A 21,715-nucleotide genomic window follows, 5' to 3' on the forward strand; every position below is an offset into this window, starting at 1 on the left:
AGCAGCACAATACAAATTGTTTAGTTTTTCTCATATGATAGCAATTTGCTGCTAATTGTAATTTATTAATCATAGACACAGTCCCTCTGAAAAGGTAGGTCCTGTTATAGATTTACATTGTGATTACAAAAACTTATTTTTTCACTAGCATTTCAATTTTTTTCTCAGTTTGTTGACTGAAAATGCACCAGAATGCACAGAGCACAACCCTGAACGATTTACTATAGTGTTAAACCATGTAACAGTGTGGGGTAAAGCTGTAGCAGTGTTGACAATGGAGATTCTTTCCACAAATGTGAAATATCTCCTTACAGAAAGTCACCAGATAAAATAAATAATTAGTATCAAGATAGCAATTGCAGCTTCTTCAATATTATCGGGTGTAATAAATAACACTCCTCCCAGACTAAACATTTTCTTGTTGAACCACAACATGAGTTTTGAATATAGCAATAACTACCTAAATACGGAACTAAGCACAAGGTCCTAAGTATTTCTAAGGATACTTCCATTATTTTATATTCATATTCACAATTTGTATTATGTACATAAATGCAGTAATTTGGGTGTGGTGATTATCACTGCCTCACCTGAATATATTTACTACACCACTAATGGGCAGCTTATCATGGCTGGCTGTCGGTGTTTTAGATTGGTCTCTATTATTCCTGTCTCTTTGTGTCCCGCTGTAGTAGTACCACTCTCACTGAAGGGGGCAGTGTTTACTCTGTTACACTCAGGTTTCATTCTAAGGAAGCCCTGCAAACACTGCATGTACACTTCATTAAAATTGCAGACCCCGATGACACCCTGTAGGATTTTATTGTTATTCTTAAGCAGTGCTAGATTAAATTATTCATGATCAACTCAAGTGTGATTTTAGTAGTTTTATGAAGCACTACAATTTCCATCAGTTATTTTGTATTACATGCATTCATTCAGAAACTATACATTTAAACTCTATTTTCACCTGCCAGCTACCATTGGCTTTTAGCAGGATCTCATCAGCAAAAGTATAAAATTATATTGTTGACCATGATGTTTAAAGAAAACAAACAAAAAAAAAAAACAATCCGAGTGACGTGTTAATAATAGCACAGAATGTATTCAATAAATCTGTATGTTGTATCTGAGTAATTAAAAATTCAGCTGTATTCAGATGACATTGTCTCTTACAAGCTCTACCTTTCTCCAATCTTCAAGTTTCTTAAACTCAACCCCCGTCATGAATAGAAACAATATTTAGTATTTTTGTACTGCTTTATTTTACCCAGCATTTTTTGTGGTGGTGTTGCTTTTTATGCTTCTGCCATAAGGTAGTGGAGGCTTTGTTTTTTGTTTGTTCATGAGTCTGTGTAAGAATCATGATAGCTCAAGATCAAGTGGTTTCATATCATCCAACAAATTAATTGATTTGAAGTTGCTTCCAAGTAGGTCAAAGTAAAAAATATGGTATTTTAGCCATACAAAATATTAGCAGTAACTAGGACTAGACTTGTTTTAAATTGATCAGCAGCCCCACAATTGATTTTTTTTTTCACCTTACTTGGGGAAAATAATATTTCTTAAATCTAATGTCTAATGAAATTAAAGATACTTCGGATCTTTGTCAGTTATCCATAAGTGAGATGTCAGTTCTTTATTTATTGCATCTGGATTTCCCTTTGCATTCAGACCATGGTGTTCAAACCTGAAGCTTTTGTTAAACATGAGTTTTGTGTTGCTTTGGTCTAGTCTAGACCAAATTTCCTGGTGCTTAGAAAAATTCATTAATTAGACCCCATTAATCTTAACAAAATCCAGTGACAAAAAAACTACCAAAAAATCTCAGGTTCATGATCTTTTCTGTTTATTCAGTCCTCTTTTCTGTTCAAGCATGCAAATGTTTGTACCTATGATCCATGGATATAACATCTTGTACTGTTTTTTTTAAACTTGTAAAATTTATCTTTAGGATCCACTTACACAATGATATTTTTATACTGTGCATGTGTGTGTGTACATGCTGTGTAGGCAGCAAGTGAAATAGAAAGGTTCAAGGATCTGAGAATCTTCTTCATCTCTAAAACAGCAGGTCTTGTGGGGTGTTCGTAGTATACAGTGGTTATTATCTACCAAATGTCGTCAAAGGGAGGATAACCAGGCAACAGGGTTATGGGCAGCTGAGGCCCATTAATGCATGTAGGGAGGGTCACTATGCCTGTCCCGACTGATTCCACAGAAGAGCTACTGTAGCTGCTGAAAAAGTTAATGTTGGCTGTGATAGGAAGGACTCGGGACACAGTGCATTGCAGATGGCTGCGCATGCCACACAATGGTCAGAATCCCTGTGCTGGCCCCTGTCCGCCACCGAAAATGCCTACAATAGGCAATGAGCTTCAGTACTGGACATGGAGGCAGTGATGCTGTGGGCAATGTTCTGCTGGGAAACCCTGGGTCCTGGCATTCATATTCATATTCAGCAGGGTAATGCTCCCTGACACACTGCAAAAATTATTCAGTGATGATTTGAGAAAAATGACAAAGTGTTTAAGATGTGGACTTGGCCTCCACATTCCCCAGATCTCATTTTGATTGAACACCTTTGGATCTATGGAGGCAAAACCTCACAACTTAGAAGACTTAAAGGATCTGCTGCTAATATCTTGGTGCAGAAGATCTTCAGAGGACTAGTGGAATCAATGCCTTGAAGGGTCAGAGCTGTTTTGCCTGCACAAGAGGGACCTATGCAATATTATGGAGGGTGTTTTTGAGTGTGTGTGTGTGAGAGAGAGAAATCACATGGATATTGTTAATGCAACTGATTTTCCTACAGACTGAAAAATAAGGATGGCAGTTTGGTTTGAAATACACTATATGGCCAAAAGTATGTCGATACCTGAACATTACATGATATGTTTCAGTAAAAACCTTTATTGAAACCTCTTCTTTGATTAATTTGTTAATTTAATTAAAAGAGCATATATGACCACAAGGTGGTTCTCGTTTCCCCGTTGACTCAGGCTTGCTCATTAGGGATAGATGTTAGGGATAAATAGTAACTTAATTTTAAACTTTCTATACTTCTGTAAAGCTCCATTACAACAATATCCATTGTTAAAAGTGTTATACAAATAATTTCATAACTTAATAACCTTATGGCAACCGTTTGGGGAAGAACCACATATGGGTGTGACAGTTGGGTATCACCACTGTTTGACATCACAACTGTTGCCAATCTTTGAGCTGTTATTGAAGGCAAAATCATTATTTTGGTTTTGAAGACAAACGTGGTTTCTTTATATTTATATTCATTATATGAAATAATTTTGAAGAGTTAATTTAGCATGTGTATCTAACATTAATAATTGGCATGCATTTGAAATTGATTTTTATATTGTTATTGATTGCGTCCACAATATTGGAATATTGCTCCTTCTGAAATGCCAGATTTAGATTTCTACTGCTAGTTCCATGACAAGGTTTTTATGAATATCCAAATGAGTTCAGAAACGTTTGATATTAAAGTGATTTTTACATATTTTTTAGATGCTGCCACACAAAGTGATGCAGCTTCCCCCCGAGTGAGCGAGCAGCACTGGCTACTTCAGCCAATCAGACGCCTCTCTCTGGCACTCTCTGCTTCTTAATTGGCCAACAGCGACTGAAAGAACAGCTGATCCAAGTGTGGAGGCTGATTTATCGTCCACCCAGCCAGCACAGGAGAGGCAGAGACAGAGGACGGGCTTGCATAGAGAGAGAAAGAGAAAAAAAGGCTTGTGAGTGCGAAAGAATCTGCTGCTGAATCTCATCACCTGTATCCAGCCTGGCAAAGATGAACCACAGCTCTGGAGAAAAAGAGCCTGAGACCACAGAGCCACTGCGGTACCTCAGGTAAGCTCAGACTCATGTTTTTTCTGATGTTGTGGTCTGAAACTACAGTACCAGATCTCTAATTTGAAAGGATCTGCATTCACTGTGGTACTAAAGCTGAGAGATTTGTGACCTGTATCTCTTCCGCTGTGAAGTAATTCATCTTTAAGGAAGGGATGCTCTAAAAAGGTTATATATACATATACATTCTGTGTGTTTATGCAAAAATACACAACATATGTACACACAACATATTAGTGTTCTTAGGATTTGATTTCTTTTCCTCAAATTGAAATCAATAAGAAGAAGAATTATCTCATATTTTCATATCCACTTTTATGGACAGCACATTAGAATTCACTGAGCATTTCGAATGATATCGACTCTGGTCACTGTTCCACTTATCAAAACAGGGATCTTACTCAGGTTTACATGTTCATTTATTGATCTAATAGTCTTTTATCCATTAAATCTGAGCAGTTGAGTATTCTGGTAATTTAGCGCTTCAAACCCAGTAATTAGCACTGACTCTCAACCACTGAGCTCAAAAGTGATGTGACATTTTGCATGCTCTTGTTATGGCAACACCTCTGCCAGCAATTTGCCCGGGTAAACTGTATAGACACATTTCAAGCAGCATTCAGGTGTATATTTTCTCCTAAGCTGCTCCATGAAATGCATCTGTAACCTGTGTGATTATCTCAGACATGAATATGGACACATTTCCCAGTACTCAGAAGTTTACTTGAACATTTAAAATATGATATAATATGCAACTCTGACACACATAAAAAAACAAAGTAAGACGGACAAGCGAGAAACTAGTTGCAAAGTTGCCTCCCTGTAAAAGGTACTCATGCTATCTTAAGGACCATATCACATATATTTGGGATGTAATACAACACCGCTATCTGTATCTGTTTAGTGCTCCAAACATTCCTATTTACTGTAAACCTGAAGTGGGTGTGGCGTAAAATGTACCCCTGGAAAATTTTGAAAATACAAAACATTGGAAAGGAACCCAGTGGCAGAAATGGAAGCCCTGCCAACATGATCTGTGAATTTTGTATCTGACAGTTCCTCAACTTCAGCTACTTCACTCAATTTCATAATTAGTCTTAACTACACGTGTTGCACTATTACACCTTTATGTCACTAGCACGCTTTTTGTTTTGTACATGCCTGCAATTTTAACCAATTAAACAGATTTTATTGGCTCCCCCTCAAAATATTTAGTAGTAGTATATTAGTAATCAAATGTAAACCACAACTATCTTGATCAGGCAGTTACTAAGGATGCATGGATAAAACTTATATTGTCATTTTGATGAACATGGCCTCAGACTGCTCACTTGTGCTGGAATGAATGTAAATAAAAAACAGTTGCACCACACTCTATCCATGACATATCTCGAATCCTAACCTCATGCCCTGTGAATTTTTCTGTCAAGCTTTTTAAACAAAAGCTAAAAAAAAACCAAAAACAAATCTGGAATAATAATGTACCTGCTATTTGTTAGACACTATCTCTTCAAAAATGGGAAAAAAATAGGGTTACATCCCTAATATGCATGAACTGAGGCCTAAACTTAAAAAGGTTTCCTTAAAATTGATGTTAAAATCTTCTATTCTTTCTATTTGTACCTTATTCGACGTAATTATACATTATACATTTGCTTTAAATAAATAATTCTTTATGGTTTGTTTGCAGTATGTTTGCCTGGCAAGCAGAAACAAATAATATGTGACAGTAGAGAACGAGGCCAAAGGAGAATCTGTGAATCTTTAAATAGAAAGCTCTGAAAAGTCATCATGTGTAGCACATCTGACCCAGGGAGAATTTCTCCCCGCAAATGCCTATCTGCCTTCTTTCCTGTAAATACAGTCAGGATTGTACAACAGTGACAAAGAGAGTTAATTTTTTTATAATGACAGCTTTGTGTTGGGTGAAGATGCCCTCATCCTGTCAGACCACAGATGTTTAAATACAAGGCAGTCAGTGAGAGTCTTGACAAATTATACGCTTCTTAGAGACCACAAAGATAGCATTTAAGGGTTTCAGCAGCAGTGTGTTGACATTCAGCCATGTCTTTTTAGCTATTAGTGTGTATCTTTATACTTGAGTAGCAACATTTCATTTATTTAAGAAGGAATCCATCAGTTTTATTAATTAATTTATTTATTAATTTATTAAACACTATTTCTTTGTTTCAACACATGTCTGTACTGCACGCTTGATTGACACTAATAAGACTTTCAACACATTTCCATGTACAAGAAATGTGTATACTCAGTAACATGATGGTAGCTTAAAGGTGACCATTGCATCACTTGTTGGCCTTTTTTATCATTTACTTTAAAAATGTAATGTGTCATAGTAAGCTGTAATGTGTAATCCTCTATTAATTATTGAAATTCAAGGAAATTTTATTTAATCGTTTGCCAATAACTGTAGCAACAGTGCTGTAGAAATATTTTGTCTGAAAAATGCACCTTTCTTTAAACTGAACCGGATAATGAGGCACTATTATTGAAGCTAACACTCAAATGTTTAGTTTCCTTGATCTGTCGTTATGAGGTTTTATAGGAAAATAACCAGGTGACAAGGTAATGTGATAATGTCCAGCATCAGAGTTACTGTTACCATCCTGAAGACTATTTTTCTCACAGTACATCCCAAAACATTTATTTTCTTTTTAACCACTGCAATTTATCCACGATTTCTTACAATTATCGGAGGACTAAACAACAACATTGTTATTCTATATGCAAAGTATGTATGCAAAGCTAGTATGCAAAACAAATGCGCAACACTAGGCAAAGCACATCTTTTTAAATACATGCTTTTACAACAGAACAGAGTTCAGACAATAATCAGTCCCTGTCCTTTTGATTCTTTTTAAAACTCTTTTTTTTATTTTTATTTCATCTTGTATAGATTAACAATAGTAGCACTTTTGACTTACGGCTGTGTGTTTTTGTCCAGCTCTGCTGAGTCACCTCTCTAGAGGGCTGTGTTTCTATCAGGTTTTATAGTGTTATAAAGAGAATAAGTTAGCACATTTTTAGATAAGGCTAGTCTCCAATGGCCCAATTGCTGACAGTTTCATTGGGCATTGTTGCTAAGGTTCAGTGCTCAAGAGTAAATAATGTGTGTGATTACTGTGCACTAAAAGAAATACATGGATTTTAACAGTCTGCAATCTGTGAAAAGTTAATTACAGTTTAATCTAGCAGACCAGATAACATTCTTATTTCTTTGCTGTGTATTAAAAAACAAGTGATTTTTATAAGCAAAAACATTCTAAAACTGTTTCATTTAAAATAAGAAGGATAGAAAAAAAAAACATAGTTATCACTTTATCCTATTTAGGGGCATTGGGGATCCAGAGCCTATCCTAGGAAGACTGGGCAGGAGATGAGACTATAACCTAGATGAGACACTAGTCCATTGCATGGTACCGTACATGCACACATTCACAGGGACAATTTAGTGTAACTAGTCAATCTCCCTAGTAGTGGACTGGGAGGTGGGAGGAAACCAAAGTAAACCAATGCAGACCAGACGAGAACTCTGCAAAACACTGCATACGATTAAAATGGACCTACGAAGCCATATATTTATACCAAGGTGAAGTCTAGCTCATGCTTCCTCTGAGACATGTGAAGACAACACCATCTTTTCTAACTGATGCTCATGTTACATTATACTTGGAGGAAATCTTTACTTTTCCACATAAAAGGTTTTACAAACAGCATTCACAAATGACTAGTTTCACTGTGATTGACAGTGAGGAGATGATGATCAATAAATAGCATTTTTCCGTGTTATTATTTTTATTTTTTTTAACCAACTAACAAACAAAACAGTGTGAATGTTATCTGTGATGTGTCCTGCTATGCGTAGGAGTTGGAGCCTTTTAAGGAAACTCAACCAAACCAAGCTGCTGGAGCTATTTTCAGGGTCAGAAATGTATAACTGGAAACCTTAAAATTGAGAAATGTACTCAGTGCATTATAACAAAAACTGCAGTTGATGTTATTACAGTTATAAACAATTAATGTTACAAACTACACCTTCAATTGAACTTAATCATGTATTGTATTGTAGTCACAGCCATGTAATCAATTTTTAACATGTTGAGGGTTTCAAAATGTAAATGAGTATCAGAGTTCAGATGCCTTTTTTTGTACTGTGTGTATATGCATCACCATGAAAAACAACACATGCTCTTCTAATGCAAGCTCACTAATAACATTTTCCATCTTCCATGAGTTGAGAGGCTTAAGATGGTAAGAGATGCTGTTTCATTATGATGGTGTTATCTCCTGATGTGTCTAATGTTAAGTAGCAGGACTCACAAAAGATGACGTCTGCTTCCAAGGAGACTAGGTGGAAAAGAAGACGGTTCTCATTTAACAATATGGAATTATTTTTCCTCCAAGGGGGTGTTTATTTTTATTTTGCCTTTATTCATCAACCTGCTACCATGTTTATCCATCTAATTAAATAAATGTTATTAGGGAAATATTACATACCCACTTGCAAATAAGCCCATAAGCTGTAATGAGCAATGTGTCTGAGTGTTAATGTCTTTAGCATGAATAATGTAGTTCTTCCAGTGCTAAATTAAATTTTATTTCTGATTATTGTTCATTAGCATTGTTATCAATCCATTAAAAATTTAGAATTTGGCTGTATTTTTGGGGTCAGGGAAAAACAAAGTCTCTGAGCCACTTTGGGTGTATAATAAGGCCCTTAACTCTCCCAGAGCTTATTTTCTAAATTGGGATTGTTTCATATAATGTCAGTAATCCACACAAAACATCCCAACCCTAACGTTTGTGGATTATTTCATCTTATTACTGAAACTCATTTTGTAACCTTACAGTTTAAAAACTTAAATACATTAATTCAAATTTATTTGTATAGTGCTTTTAACAATTGACATTGTCTCAAAGCAGTTTTACAGAACATTTAAACAAAAGGTTAATATAAAGATTAATATAATACAAAAATGCATTAATATTAGATATATTTAAATGTTTGTATTTATTCTCAATTACCTTAAATAGTAAAGGAAGAAACCTAGAATGAAGCCAGATTTAACATTAGTGACCATTCTGATAACCTTCTGAACAGGGTAAAGACTTGTTTTGGCATGTGGACATGTACGCCCAGGCTAAGACCTGTCGTCCTTGCTATCTGTGGTAGTTATGCACAAACTTTAACCGATTCACTCAGCCAATTTTTAATTTTTTTTTTTTACAAATTACATTACTGAACTTTCTTTTGTAGCTTCAGTATACTTTAGAAACCATTTATCTCCACAACATGATATAAATCCATATGCATTTAGAGAAATCATCAGTGCAGCATAGAGCAAACCATTAAGTAAAGAATATAACAGGAGGGGCATCCTGTTACAGAAAATAATTCATTCTGGGCTGGTGTATTACCACTCTGGAGTGGACTATATTTCTCTAACAGCATGTCACAGATATTAATAATTTATAAATAACACCTCATGATTTTTAATCCATGAGACTTTATTTCACATTATAACCTAGTCATTTCTTTCCATAGCCTATTTTTTATTTATTTCTTGAAGTTACTAAAAACATAATTTCATGTCATGTTTTCTTAAGTAAAAACACTCGGCTCTCAGTTTAAAATGAATTATTGTTCATAGAGTTATAATAAATTAACACCTGTCCAAACAGATCTGAGAATTCAACAAAGCTGTGATATAACATTCAAAGTGGTTCGCAGCTAGCTCTGGGATCTGAAGTGAACACAAGTGGTTCTTAAACTCTACCCTTGGACTCTCCACATTTCTGCTCTGCTGCAGTGTTGTGTGAGCTGGGAAAGAGCAAGAACATAGAGTGCCTTAAACGGGTTTGAGAACCACTGATAATAATAGGATAACAGGAGAAATAGAGACAAGGACAGAGCAGTTTTAATCTGAGGGTTTGGAAAAACGGTCCTCCTGTACTTTCTCCATCGCCATGACAACAGCCGGGCTACATTCCAGTGGGGGTTGGAGAGATGCATCGGGGCAGCCTAAGGGTTATTTTAGGATCCTAGAGCGAAGCTCAAACATCTGACACGTTCATTATGGTATTCTAATCCCCATTGGGATTTATTTGTGACTTTAATTGGATTTTTAAGGTTTATGAATGGCTTTGATTGAGGAGCTTTAAAATTTGCACCCAAATCAGTGTGATCAAGGATTAGCATCAGAATTTGGATTAAAAATATTTTATCTTGTTTTTATGTATATTTCCTTGATTGTTCATTCATTTAATTTTTTTACACAGATTATATCTCTAATCACATTTCTATTGCCAGGGAAGCCGTATGAACACACATCCATAATCCTCACTGTGCTGTGTGAAGTTGTGTGTGTATGTATGGAGAAAGGTGTAAGGTCCAGATGGAGGTGGAAACCTTTAATGTGACCTTCTGTGCCCATGAATGTTTTATGCTTAGTGAAAAGATGCTGTCAACAATTAATAAGATCAGGAAGGATTGATGCATAAGTGTGTGTGCTTCAGAGCGTGTGTTAAACGAGGACAGCATCCGTGCACGGATATGTCACCATAGAAACAGTGGGAGCAAATCCAGCAAAGTCTGTGAGATCACACGTACATTATGGCAAAATCGACATCACTATATATATGTTTCTGTTCACAATCAGGAAATGAGATTCCCAAGTGAACCTCCAAGTAATGTTAAAATAGCTAAACTAAACTCTTTATTCATATACATTTCACCTGTAGTCATAAGGTTTTAACATGTGATTATATGAATAATAATGAAAAAACTTTGTGGCTATAATGATGAGGATAATGAGATAATGAATAATAATGATAATGATAATGAGGCTTTCATATTGGATTTAAGTTGAACGTTGATTTTTTTGGATACTGATCTGTTTGAGTATTGGTGAGGACATGGACAGACCAATGAAATAAAGTACTGCTGCATTGGTCTCTGTGAAGAAGATAAAGATCAAGTGAGGGCTTATAATAGCACTGGCATTGTGGGTAACATTTAACTACAGTGAAGATAGAGCAGCATGTCATTAAAAACTAAAAGAAATCAAATAAAAAATTGACTGAAGTACACAATTTATTACTTAAGATTAATATTTAAGTCATTCAGAGTAGATTATTCCATTAACTGCATTTGGTCTGGATTTTTAGCGATAGATTGTGAACTTTTCTTCCTTGCAGCCATGTCGTTTTGTGATGCAGCAGAGAGACAGGATGTAATTGGGTTTTTATTCTGTTACATATTCAAGAAGCTGTTTCTATGTGATACTTAGTTGTCTCTCACACCTAATGAAACATTTTTTAGATTGTGGACAACAAAGTCTGGGATGGTGGTGTTGGTAATTCTTTGTCTCAGAGTGAAATCACAACCACAGAGAGTGCATTTCCCTGTGGCAGTGCCCTGAACTAGGGTTCTGTTATTGCCTTATGCTTTAGATTACCTTTTTAAATGATCTGGTTTTCTCATAATGAAATTGAGAAGCACTGTTTTGTTCTGTGGCTTCAATCTCAGGTCTTTCTCCCAGGTTTTTTCAAGGAAGTCCAACGTGTTGGAACTTTTTGATTGTGTAACTGTAATGAATGCTGTGTCTATGCATAGAGTGTAATTTTCTGGTGCTTCTTCACCTCTTTTCTGGGTTAATTATCACATTCTTGTAGTGGCAATTCTCCATTGTCGTGTCTCCTAATTCTGACTGCCAACATTGAAGAGCACTATCTTTTTTCATGCCTTCCCTTTCTTTCCTTCATCACACTTCCCTTTGAATATCAGGAACAGACAGCTGTTTATCAGAACTGGTTTGTTTGCGTGCCTCCTGCAGCATTAAGTGAATGCCTCCAGCGTCATCTGAAGTGAATAGACAAACAGTTTATATAGAAAATAGGTGAACTTTGAAAGGCATTCAGAGCTTGTGTTCACAAATATTTTCTGCCCGTCGGCTGAGATCACAGTCTTATGATTTGAAGTGTTGTGTCTCATAGTTCCTTCTGGGTGGAGGGGACCAGTTGCATAATTAGCTTTCCTGATTATCAAAGTCAGTAGAAATCATGTGATTAAGCAGATTATCTTCAAAATATTTTATCCATGGTTTCTTTTGTGTACATCTAGGACTTGGTCAGGATTGCCCAAGCTATATTCAAGCTATACTGGCTTCATGTTACACTCATATGCCCCTTTTCCACCAAGGCAGATTGAGTTCTGGTTCAGAGCCTAATTTAAATCAGTTCTTTCTTTTTCGACACACTAAGCACCGGCTCTGAACAAGGAAAAGTGGTTCTTAAGTAGCACCAAAACATTGCTGGTCTAGACTTAAGAACCATTTGCATCAGGGGCTGGGGTGGGGTTACTGTGACCAAATAGACAAAAGAACATCGTTAGCGCCATTTTTAAATCATTTTAAATCAGGATTCGCCGTGTTTGGATGCCAAAGTAGGTTTGCAAAGCCATGAGCATTAACAGCAAAGCAACATCCACCATTGTTGATGTTTCTGTTCTGCAGTTTTGTTATCTAACATTTTTCATAGATTTCTAGTTCTTTCTTTTGGATTCTTTTATCTGCTTTAATAAAAGCTGCTTCAATAATGCTTTTATTTTCCTCATTAAAACACTTTTGGATTTTTGTTATTTACACATTCATTTTCAGTAAGCTGTTCTCTCCTTTACAATAGAGCCTCTTGCAGTATCTCTAAGAATTTAAGCTGATGTTAGTTAATTTGCTTGCAATTTAGTGGTAAAGAGCCCACATTGCATTTAGCTCCAATTATAGGGGCTTTTGGACAGCGACAACATGACACCTGGCACTGCCCACCCACGCAGAGATACACAGTGCACCAGCACACTGACTTCATGGTAATGAGCCAATGATGGTGACTAATAAAACAAAGCATTCAAGAGGTGATGTTGTCCAGCTTAATGCAGTGGAAATTTGTTTACAATAACGTCATCATAGAACTTTTAATTTATAAAATATATTGAGAATGGATTTGTCAGCAAACATACAGTACAAACTTATTTACTAACCCAGCACTATGACTATGATTCAATCACTCACTCACTCATTTTCTACCACTTATCCGAACTACCTCAGGTTACGGGGAGCCTGTGCCTATCTCAGGTGTCATCGGGCATCAAGGCAGGATGACTATGATTCAAACAACGATTAAAAGGTCAAACATGTTTAAGTATTTAATTGTACATATTAACATTATATTGAAATGTGTCTTGTTTTGCGTATCCTTTACAGCTGAACACTGCCTGCTGCAGCGTGAAACATCACCCAATGAATCTTTGTTTGATTCAAACAGATGCTTTTGTTCGCTTTAGTCTTCATCCTGCTGCTCACTTTACTGCAGAAGCATGATCAGAGCCTAGTGAGTCAGTCCCACTGGCAGCCACTTGTGCCCATGCCACCACGCTTCACAAATCAGCTTCTATGCTTGCAATAATGATCTTTTTATTCTGTCCATATTGCGTCTTCCATCATTCTGTTACAGGCTTGGTTTTTTGTATCACCTAGTTCTGGTAGCTACATGTTTTAAATACTTTTGGAGGAAAAAAGGGCCTGTATTCATAAAGATTTAGCTTAATAAATAGGAATCTAACTAGGAATCTTAGCTTAAGAGTGATACAGGATCAATCTCAGAGAAACTCTAAGCAAGGAATATACAACAACAACTTTATTCTTAAAAAGGAGGTGGGGCTTACCTCATTGCTAGGTATGACATTTTTTTGAAGACTGTGATTGGTTGGCGAATTAGAAAAAAACTTGAAGTGTTTTAAAAATATTGGCTATTATGATGCATAAGACTTCAATTTGTCTCTATGTTAAGATATTTTTCATGAATACGGGCCCTGGACTTTTTCTTCTTCATAAGTGACTCTTAAGTCATTCATAAGTCAATTGAATCTTTTAGGGATGTGATTTCCTTTCCTTTCCTTCCCTGAGACACTGTTTCAAGAAAATGTCTAAAAAATTAAAAAAGCATAAAAAGCATTCCCCTTGGAAGGATACAAAATGTCAAATTTTTTTTTTACTGAATATTGAACACATTTGGGTTTTGCGATCAAAAGATGAATTGGAGAAAATTGATCAGAATTTCTGGTACATTTTCTGATACTTTAATTTGGAGACTCATTTACAGGGACCTTGGACAGACTCCCATGAACTAAATTTTGTGCATGAGAACCGCCTTCTTGTGGGTTTAAGGGGGAAGTCTATGATGACTGTATAACATTGATTTACTTAAAATTTGATTTACTTCAATTAATCTATTGATTTGGATGTGCTACCTTGATTTTGCCTAAAGGTCCATGGTCAATTTGCAAGCTTCTGGCAAAGGCAACCAGGTTTTAGGCTGAAATATCCTAGTACTTAGCAAAATTCATGATTTCACCGGTCTTAACAAGATCTTCTGAACCATTTGCCACAAAATACTTTCAAAGTGACTGAATGGCATATTTTCCAGTGGACTCTCAGGTGCATTTCCTTGCATTTCCTTGAGTTTTTTGCTGCCAAACATGCTGATTGTGTACAAAGATTGATTTAAAACTCACCTGACCATAACGAATGATGTTATATTTCTAATCACAGTAACAGTCATTCATTTAAACACAGTGCTAATGAAGTCTAATGATCAGTGCTAGAGCTAATTTAATTTAGATATAATTTCATTTATTTTGATTTATTCATATTGAGAATGGTAAATGATTTTACTTGGAGGATGTAACAGCAGGGGGCATCAGAATGTCAGTCTAAGAGAGACTGACAGAAGCCACAGCTTGCCCTTACATCATCTCCCAAAAGCAAAAAAGAGAAGCAAAAAACAAAGAAGAGAAAAAAAAACATCTTCAAACAAATACATATATTTATATATGAAAAATGTATTATATATATATATATATATATATGTATATTTATATATGACTGTCTTAATGTAGCTTGTTGGTCAAATAAGCTGTTTCAGTAAATTTGTTTCATTCATTTGGGAAAGTTTTGACCTCCTGCTCCTGTTTTGACTTATCACCCATAATGCACAAACCAAGTACAGAAAGAATTGTATAATATTTTGCCTGTAAACTGATCTACTTCACATTATTTTCCTCACTCAGTAGCTGTACTGTGATGTTCCAGCCCTGTTTTCCTCTCTTTTGGGCAAAATGAGCACCGAACTGGAAGAAATGGTGACAGATGCTACAGACCTTTCCAGAGCCCAAAATATTCCTTTGATTTTTTTTTTTTTTAGACTTTTGCAACAGGGAACAATTTTGCTGCCTCTGTCCATCTGTTATTGTCAGACTTGATAAGGCTTCTTTCATATTTCGGTTGAGGATGTTTAATAGAAGAATAAATTAGAAACCATTTCCGAGCTCCAATAACAGTACCATCTATAACAGTACTGGTAGAAACGCAATGTATTACATTAATTAAACTATTAAAGATCCAACCTGGGGACACATACATTCATTATATTATGTATTATGCAACTAGAGGAGATTTAAGTCATAATGAAATATTGGCTTAGCTTTTTATAATTTGAGAATTATTTCCCAAAAAGGCACTTAAGGAACATAAAGCACATAAGGTTATAAGTTATACCATCAGTCTGAGATTTATCAGTTTATTCATCTCATGCAAGCTGTCTTTAAATTCTGAGCAATTTTCAAAGGTTTTTAAGTGTGAATAATCAATCTTCCCTTTCTTTAACAGTATACAGTACCATCATTTACTGCCTGAATCTAAAGATAGTGGGGGGCATCTTTATGGTGACATTAGCATTATACAAATAGCAGTCCACTCTAAAACTAATACAATATTAATTTGGTTATTATGAAGAACATTTTTATTAAGATTAAGTATCAAATGAAAGGTGTAGAGAACATTAGTGAGAGCAGCTATGCTCGATGGTTTAGAGACTGTAGCATTGAGGAAAAGACATGAGGCCGAGATGATTGAGGTTCGCTTTAGGAGTGATAAGGATGGACAGGATTAGGAACAAACACATCAGAGGGACAGCTCAGGTTGGCTGTTTTGGGGACGAGGTCAGAGATGCTAGATTCAGCTGGTTTGGACGTGTACAGAGGAAGGAGCTGGTTATATTGGTAGAAGGATGTCGAAGGTGCTACCAGGTAAGAGGTCAAGAGGAAGGACAAAGAGGAGATATATAGATGTGTTAAAAGAGGATATGAAGGTAGTTGGTAGGAGAGTAGAGGATGCTGAGGATAGAGTTATGTGGAAACTCCTAACGGGAAAAGCCGAAAGAAGATGATGAAGAACATAATTATTCGTAGCTGAGATTTGTTTTTCTTTGCTGCTTGAGAAGATGCAAAAATGTTACCACTTTAGCTGCTTGTCATAGAAATCTATACTGCCTGCCAAATAAAGTCACCACCAGGATTTAACTAAGCAAATACATAAGAGCCTTCTATTGGATAATTACTGCAGTGATTAATATGATTCAGCTGGCAACAAGATATTTATCCCTAACTGATGCAGTGAGCAGCTTCTCATTTCTTCAACAACCATGTTGGAAAACATATCCTGTGGTAATGGAAAAGATGGTAGTCCATTTGAGAAGGTCCAATTATTGGCCTGCATCAGGGAAAGAATACAGATTACTAAAACTACTAAAATTGGGTTAAGAACTGTCCAATGCATTATTCAAACCTGGAAGGATAGTGTTGAACCATCATCTTTTGTGGAAGTAATGTTGGAATACATGCCATAATCAAAGCAATAAATAGTCCAACAAAAATACCTGTCTATAGACAATTCTGTAATTGTTCCATTTTGCTTAATCAGTATTGGCTAATGAATTTAGATTCATGGCATGTAATTAATTTAAATTCAAATATTTAATACAAAGCTAAAATGAACAAATAAGTATATGTAAAGAAAACATGCCATCTGGCAACGTATTTGTTCTCATTCTCTGATCTCTCTGCTTTTTTATTTATGGAAGTGTACATAATAAATATAATACATGAAATCCTACCTGAATATCATTGTATACACACTTAATTTTTTTTCTACCTTTCTTATTTATTTATTTATTTATTTATTTATTTATTTATTTATTTATTTATTTATTTTTTACATCATTATGGCCATCTTGGTAAAATATTTAAATACTTTTTTCCTGACACAACTAGAAAGTACTTTAATGTTTGCACTGTAATCTCATTGATCTCTGTGAGTTTATTATATTTGTCTGATCCAATGAATTGACAACCCGGTTAGAGTTAAAAAAAAAAAAATCGGAATAAAATCTCGCAAAATAAAGCACAAATGAAAAGTTAATGTTGTCAAATAAATGCTGTTCTCACAATTTATACTCTGATTTATATGATAATCTAAAATTTATAAATTTATCACTATCGGACAAGCCAGAGGCAGTGGTGGTGGCGAAGCAAATCTCAGTCCAAGATGATATATGAGAGAAACTGTTGATAGCATATGAGAAAGACTTTGTTTCATTAACATGGCAGGCTGATTTTATTGTCTTATTCCTTTCAAGATCTGTGAGGCTGCTGGGGGAACAATTGTTTATAGCTGCTATAATAAAGATCATAACAGGAAGTAACCTGATGTTTTAAAAATGTCAGACTTGCAGTAGTATACAGGGAATAAAACCCTTGAGGAGATACTGTTCTAAGAAACTAATGCTTCAGGCCATAAAACAGATTATTTTTTCTGGAACAGCATGCTCCGTCATGTTTTATTCTTTACTTTTGCTTCCCTTGTACTGACGTATTATCCTGTCTTTTTCATAACTTTAAACGTTAACATTAAAACAGTTCTTGGTAGTGAATTCAGACTTTTTGGACCATTTTATTGGGCTTCATGGTGTGTTTCTGATATTTTCTGTATTCTGGATACTAAAATGCACAATTATATGTTCCATTGGATTTGCACTGGAACATGCTGAAGTAATTACATGCTCAACAAAACAGTTCTGCTGTCCACAAACAGACATGTTTTTAAATGCATGAAGCCATTGTCTACACTTACAAATATTCTGTTATTTCCCTTTCTGAATCTCTTGCTTTCACCTGGAGTTTTTAACTGGACCTGAGGGACTTGTACCTTTCCCCCTTCTATTTTTATCTGTCTCTCTGCAGACAATGTGTGCATCTCTGCTGAATTGCTGTCAGTTACTATGGTTTCCTCTGTTTTCCAGCATGGACTCCTAGTTCTCCAGTCCTCTGTATTACTCCTGTAGTCTCTTGAATCCACACATTAGCCAGGATTTAATTACAGAGTACAGGGCAATTGAAAGGTTGTGTCCCAAATTACTGTGTAATGCAGTCTCACTGAAGTGGGCCTAGCCTATAAAATAAGGCTGTTAATCGCATTTCATGGCCACGTTTTCCTGTTGCTGGCGTGCCGTGACTACTGCAGACACATTTAAAACCAGTCCACTGTCTGGTCTGTTGAAAATCAATGGACTGTCTAACAATTGGACAGCCCCCTGTGGAACTTTTTTAGAATATACGAGAAGCAGCTCATATTTTATGGCTCTTGGATATGACTGGGCCTGTGGAGTTTGAGGTCTAGATGAAGTTCTTGTGAAGCCCTTCCCCAGAGTCAAGCACAGTTCATCTGCTTACAACCCCACTGTCAAGCAAGTGGGCAGTCGGCCCAGAGCTATGCCTGATCTATCCAGCCAGAGCACAGAAAAATGAACATTGATGTATTCCTGTTTTAGATAACAGTGACGGAGCGAAGGCTGCTTTATCAGCATCTGCCCTGGCCAACCTAATGAATTTCCAAATTGAGTTAACAAACCTGCTGTGAGGTGTGACTGAGATGGCTTCCAGGGTCAGACAGATCCACAGGGGCTTGTCAGAACCATCTTCATGGTGTGATTTTTCCCTGTCCACTGAAAAATGACCCTTGCATGGATGTCTCTGGTGCTCTCAACAAGCATCTCTAGTCACTATAAAGGGAGAAAAATGATTTATGCCCTAAAGCATGCTCTTGTTTACTTTGCTCATCTGTCCAGTATAAAGTCATTGTCTGGCAAGCAACCTGCTGGGACACTGCCTGATGACATTTACAGGTGCAGTGGGTGGACACAGTTGCCCCCCAACACTCTACAGCCCTCCAATGAGGCCTCATCATGTCCAGCTCACAGGATTAATCATTCATCAGTAGACAGCTGAGCCACAGTGCCTTCTGTCTTCCAGCTTGACGTAAATCTTTGATTTGGTCATATGTTTATCATTCTGTTATTTTTCAGATGTTTGATCCATCTGAATTGCATGGATTATCTCTGGAGTCAGTTTATGAAATCAGATTTGGAGGGTTAAGTTAGAGCACCTGTGACATTAAGTGGATCAGATATTAAGGGTGATGATTTTAAGATAACGGTCAAGAGGTTGAAGGAAATGGAAAAAGTATCTGTCTCTATCTATCTATCTATCTATCTATCTATCTATCTATCTATCTATCTATCTATCTATCTATCTATCTATCTATCTATCTATCTATCTATCTATCTATCTATCTATCTGTATATCTGTATATCTGTATATCTATCTGTATATCTGTATATCTATCTATATATCTATCTGTATAACTGTATATCTGTCTATCTATCCGGTTCCATTTCAAACTGTTTAAAAGTCAGGTTTTCACTGGTCTTTCAGTTCCAGTCCTAGCCTTCACCTCTGATGCGATTACATCAGCTCTGTCATGGACCTCTGACTCTGGGAACTAATTAGCACTTGTGTCCATCACTCCTTGTTCTCACTATCACTTATCATTTACTGACATCTCCAGAGTGAGAGCCAAAGGATGTGTCCTCAAAAGACATCCAGAGAGCATCACAGGCAAAGTATGCCAAGTTCTCTGTGTTCTTTGAGCTTCTCAGTGCTGTAAGTCAACTTGATGGTATCTGGACAATGATGGTTTTCATGAAATGCTACAGAAAGTTTTGATGTTTACAAACCTTTCAAGTCTGTGGAAAAATAGATCAACTCACATAAGGCTGAATTTTGCCCCGACATAAAATATTACATTTGAGACATCTGTGATGTGTTGAGAACTTGTCTACTTTCCTCAGCAAAGAAAAATGTTAAAACAAAAGCTGATATTTAAACGTGAATTATATGATATTAGGTTTCTGTATAATTCACCTTCCAAAACCAGCATGAGTTCTGAAAGCCCTGAGCATTTCTGAACAAGGGGTTATAGATGGCACTATTATGTCTTATGCCCTGTAACATGAACCATCCTGTAATGGTTCAATGCACCAGGGTAATTAATCTACTCTTCATGATTGCACTCACTTTGGGCATTTATTTTTTTACTAAGGCTGCTGCTCAATTTCACTCCACCTCCACTTAGTCTATTCAGCACTTTTCTTCTAGAAACAGCCGACCATTTCCGCTGACTCCGATAGCGTTTGCATTTATTCGGCAGATTATTTTTTTAAATAATCTGAAAATGTTTATCTTATGGATATCTAGATATCTATATCTAGTGATTATACCTATAATTACCATATATTTGGTAATATATTAGTGAGCATAAATGGCAAAGAGCTGATAATTTCAACAAGGTGGACTCCATGTTAAAAGAAGAATGAATTTCCTGCTTACATAATTGTACTTTTTGACCATGTAATATACAGTTATACAAGAAAAATGATTTAGAATCGAAATATCTAGTCTCACCCATGGATGGGTTTGTGTTTGACTTTGTATTTCTGGGAAGCTGCTTCATGGCAATGTCCATTGTTAAAGGCGCAATACAATTTCAAATTGAAAGAGTTGACTCTTATCAGTGACTTGAGCCACTTGATTCTCTGACTTATTAGACTTTCAACAACACTGTTGAAAGTCTAATGTGGATAATAAGTAGCAAGCTTATATCTACATTGTGCAAATCGTGCCTTATTTCATACACTCATACCAGCAGAGGTGCTTGAGTGTGCTGGAAGTGTGGGCTAACAAATCTAAACACACTGCTTGTTTTTTAATGATCTACTGTATCCCAGTTATAAAACAGTGACGCAACCAAAGTGGCAAAAAACGAGTTAAAAAAAGTAAGCTTCATGTGTTTTCTCTCTTGTTATAAAATAGGCCAGGCTCAAGTACTCCTCTCTAATGGAACAGAAATCAAAGGCAAAATTACTGTCTTCATGCCTGTTTTTGGCACTTTTGACCCTGACATTGTGCTCCTGTAAGAAGAGAGCTGTTTTGAATTCATGTGGAGCTTCACTTTAGGGGGTTGGTGTGAGTGCATGTGTTATTGATGCTGCACTGGTGGGGGTTCAGCAGACGTGCTGGCTGCATGTTGGACTTAATCAACCTCATACATGTGATTACACATCTGTATGATCTGCATGGGGCATGAAGGGCTTCTGGGAAACTTGCAGCTCGATACAGTTGCTCTTAATGGAAAAATCCACACGGAATATCTTGCATATTAATTTCAATAGTTACTACATATACACTGAATGTTCCTTATCATTGGAAAGTTATGGTGAAAAGATAGACTGTCTTATTTGTTGTTAGGAGCCAACAGTGAAACATGACATTTATCACTAATGTTTAATATTGCACTATAAACATATTTACATTTTTTCAGGGAGGAGTTTCAGCAGAGAAATAAGAAACGTTTACACGGGTAGATAAGATCACACAAAGCCAGCTCTGAAGTCATTTGTAAGAGATTTTTAAGAGTCTGTGGCATATTTCTTCTGATATTGGTGGGAATGAGTTGTGACTCCCCCTGGTGGTGAGATCTGATCAGTGCGGCTTGGTCGTTTTATACAAAACTATAACAATTTAGCTTGTGCTAAG

At 36.2% G+C, this 21,715-nt stretch overlaps 1 protein-coding gene across 1 annotated transcript in view; it reads left to right on the plus strand.

Annotated features, from left to right (window-relative positions):
* Window positions 1-21,715, plus strand: part of yjefn3 (YjeF N-terminal domain containing 3) — a 36,124-nt gene that overhangs the window by 1,654 nt on the left and 12,755 nt on the right. Inside the window, exon 2 of the mRNA XM_027169784.2 lies at window positions 3,529-3,873. Coding sequence (XP_027025585.1) covers window positions 3,815-3,873 — 59 coding nt within the window. The 5' untranslated portion in view covers window positions 3,529-3,814. The remainder of the gene's footprint in view (window positions 1-3,528; window positions 3,874-21,715) is intronic.

The sequence above is a fragment of the Tachysurus fulvidraco genome, chromosome 2 (genome assembly GCF_022655615.1).
Source record: "Tachysurus fulvidraco isolate hzauxx_2018 chromosome 2, HZAU_PFXX_2.0, whole genome shotgun sequence".
NCBI lineage: Eukaryota > Metazoa > Chordata > Actinopteri > Siluriformes > Bagridae > Tachysurus > Tachysurus fulvidraco.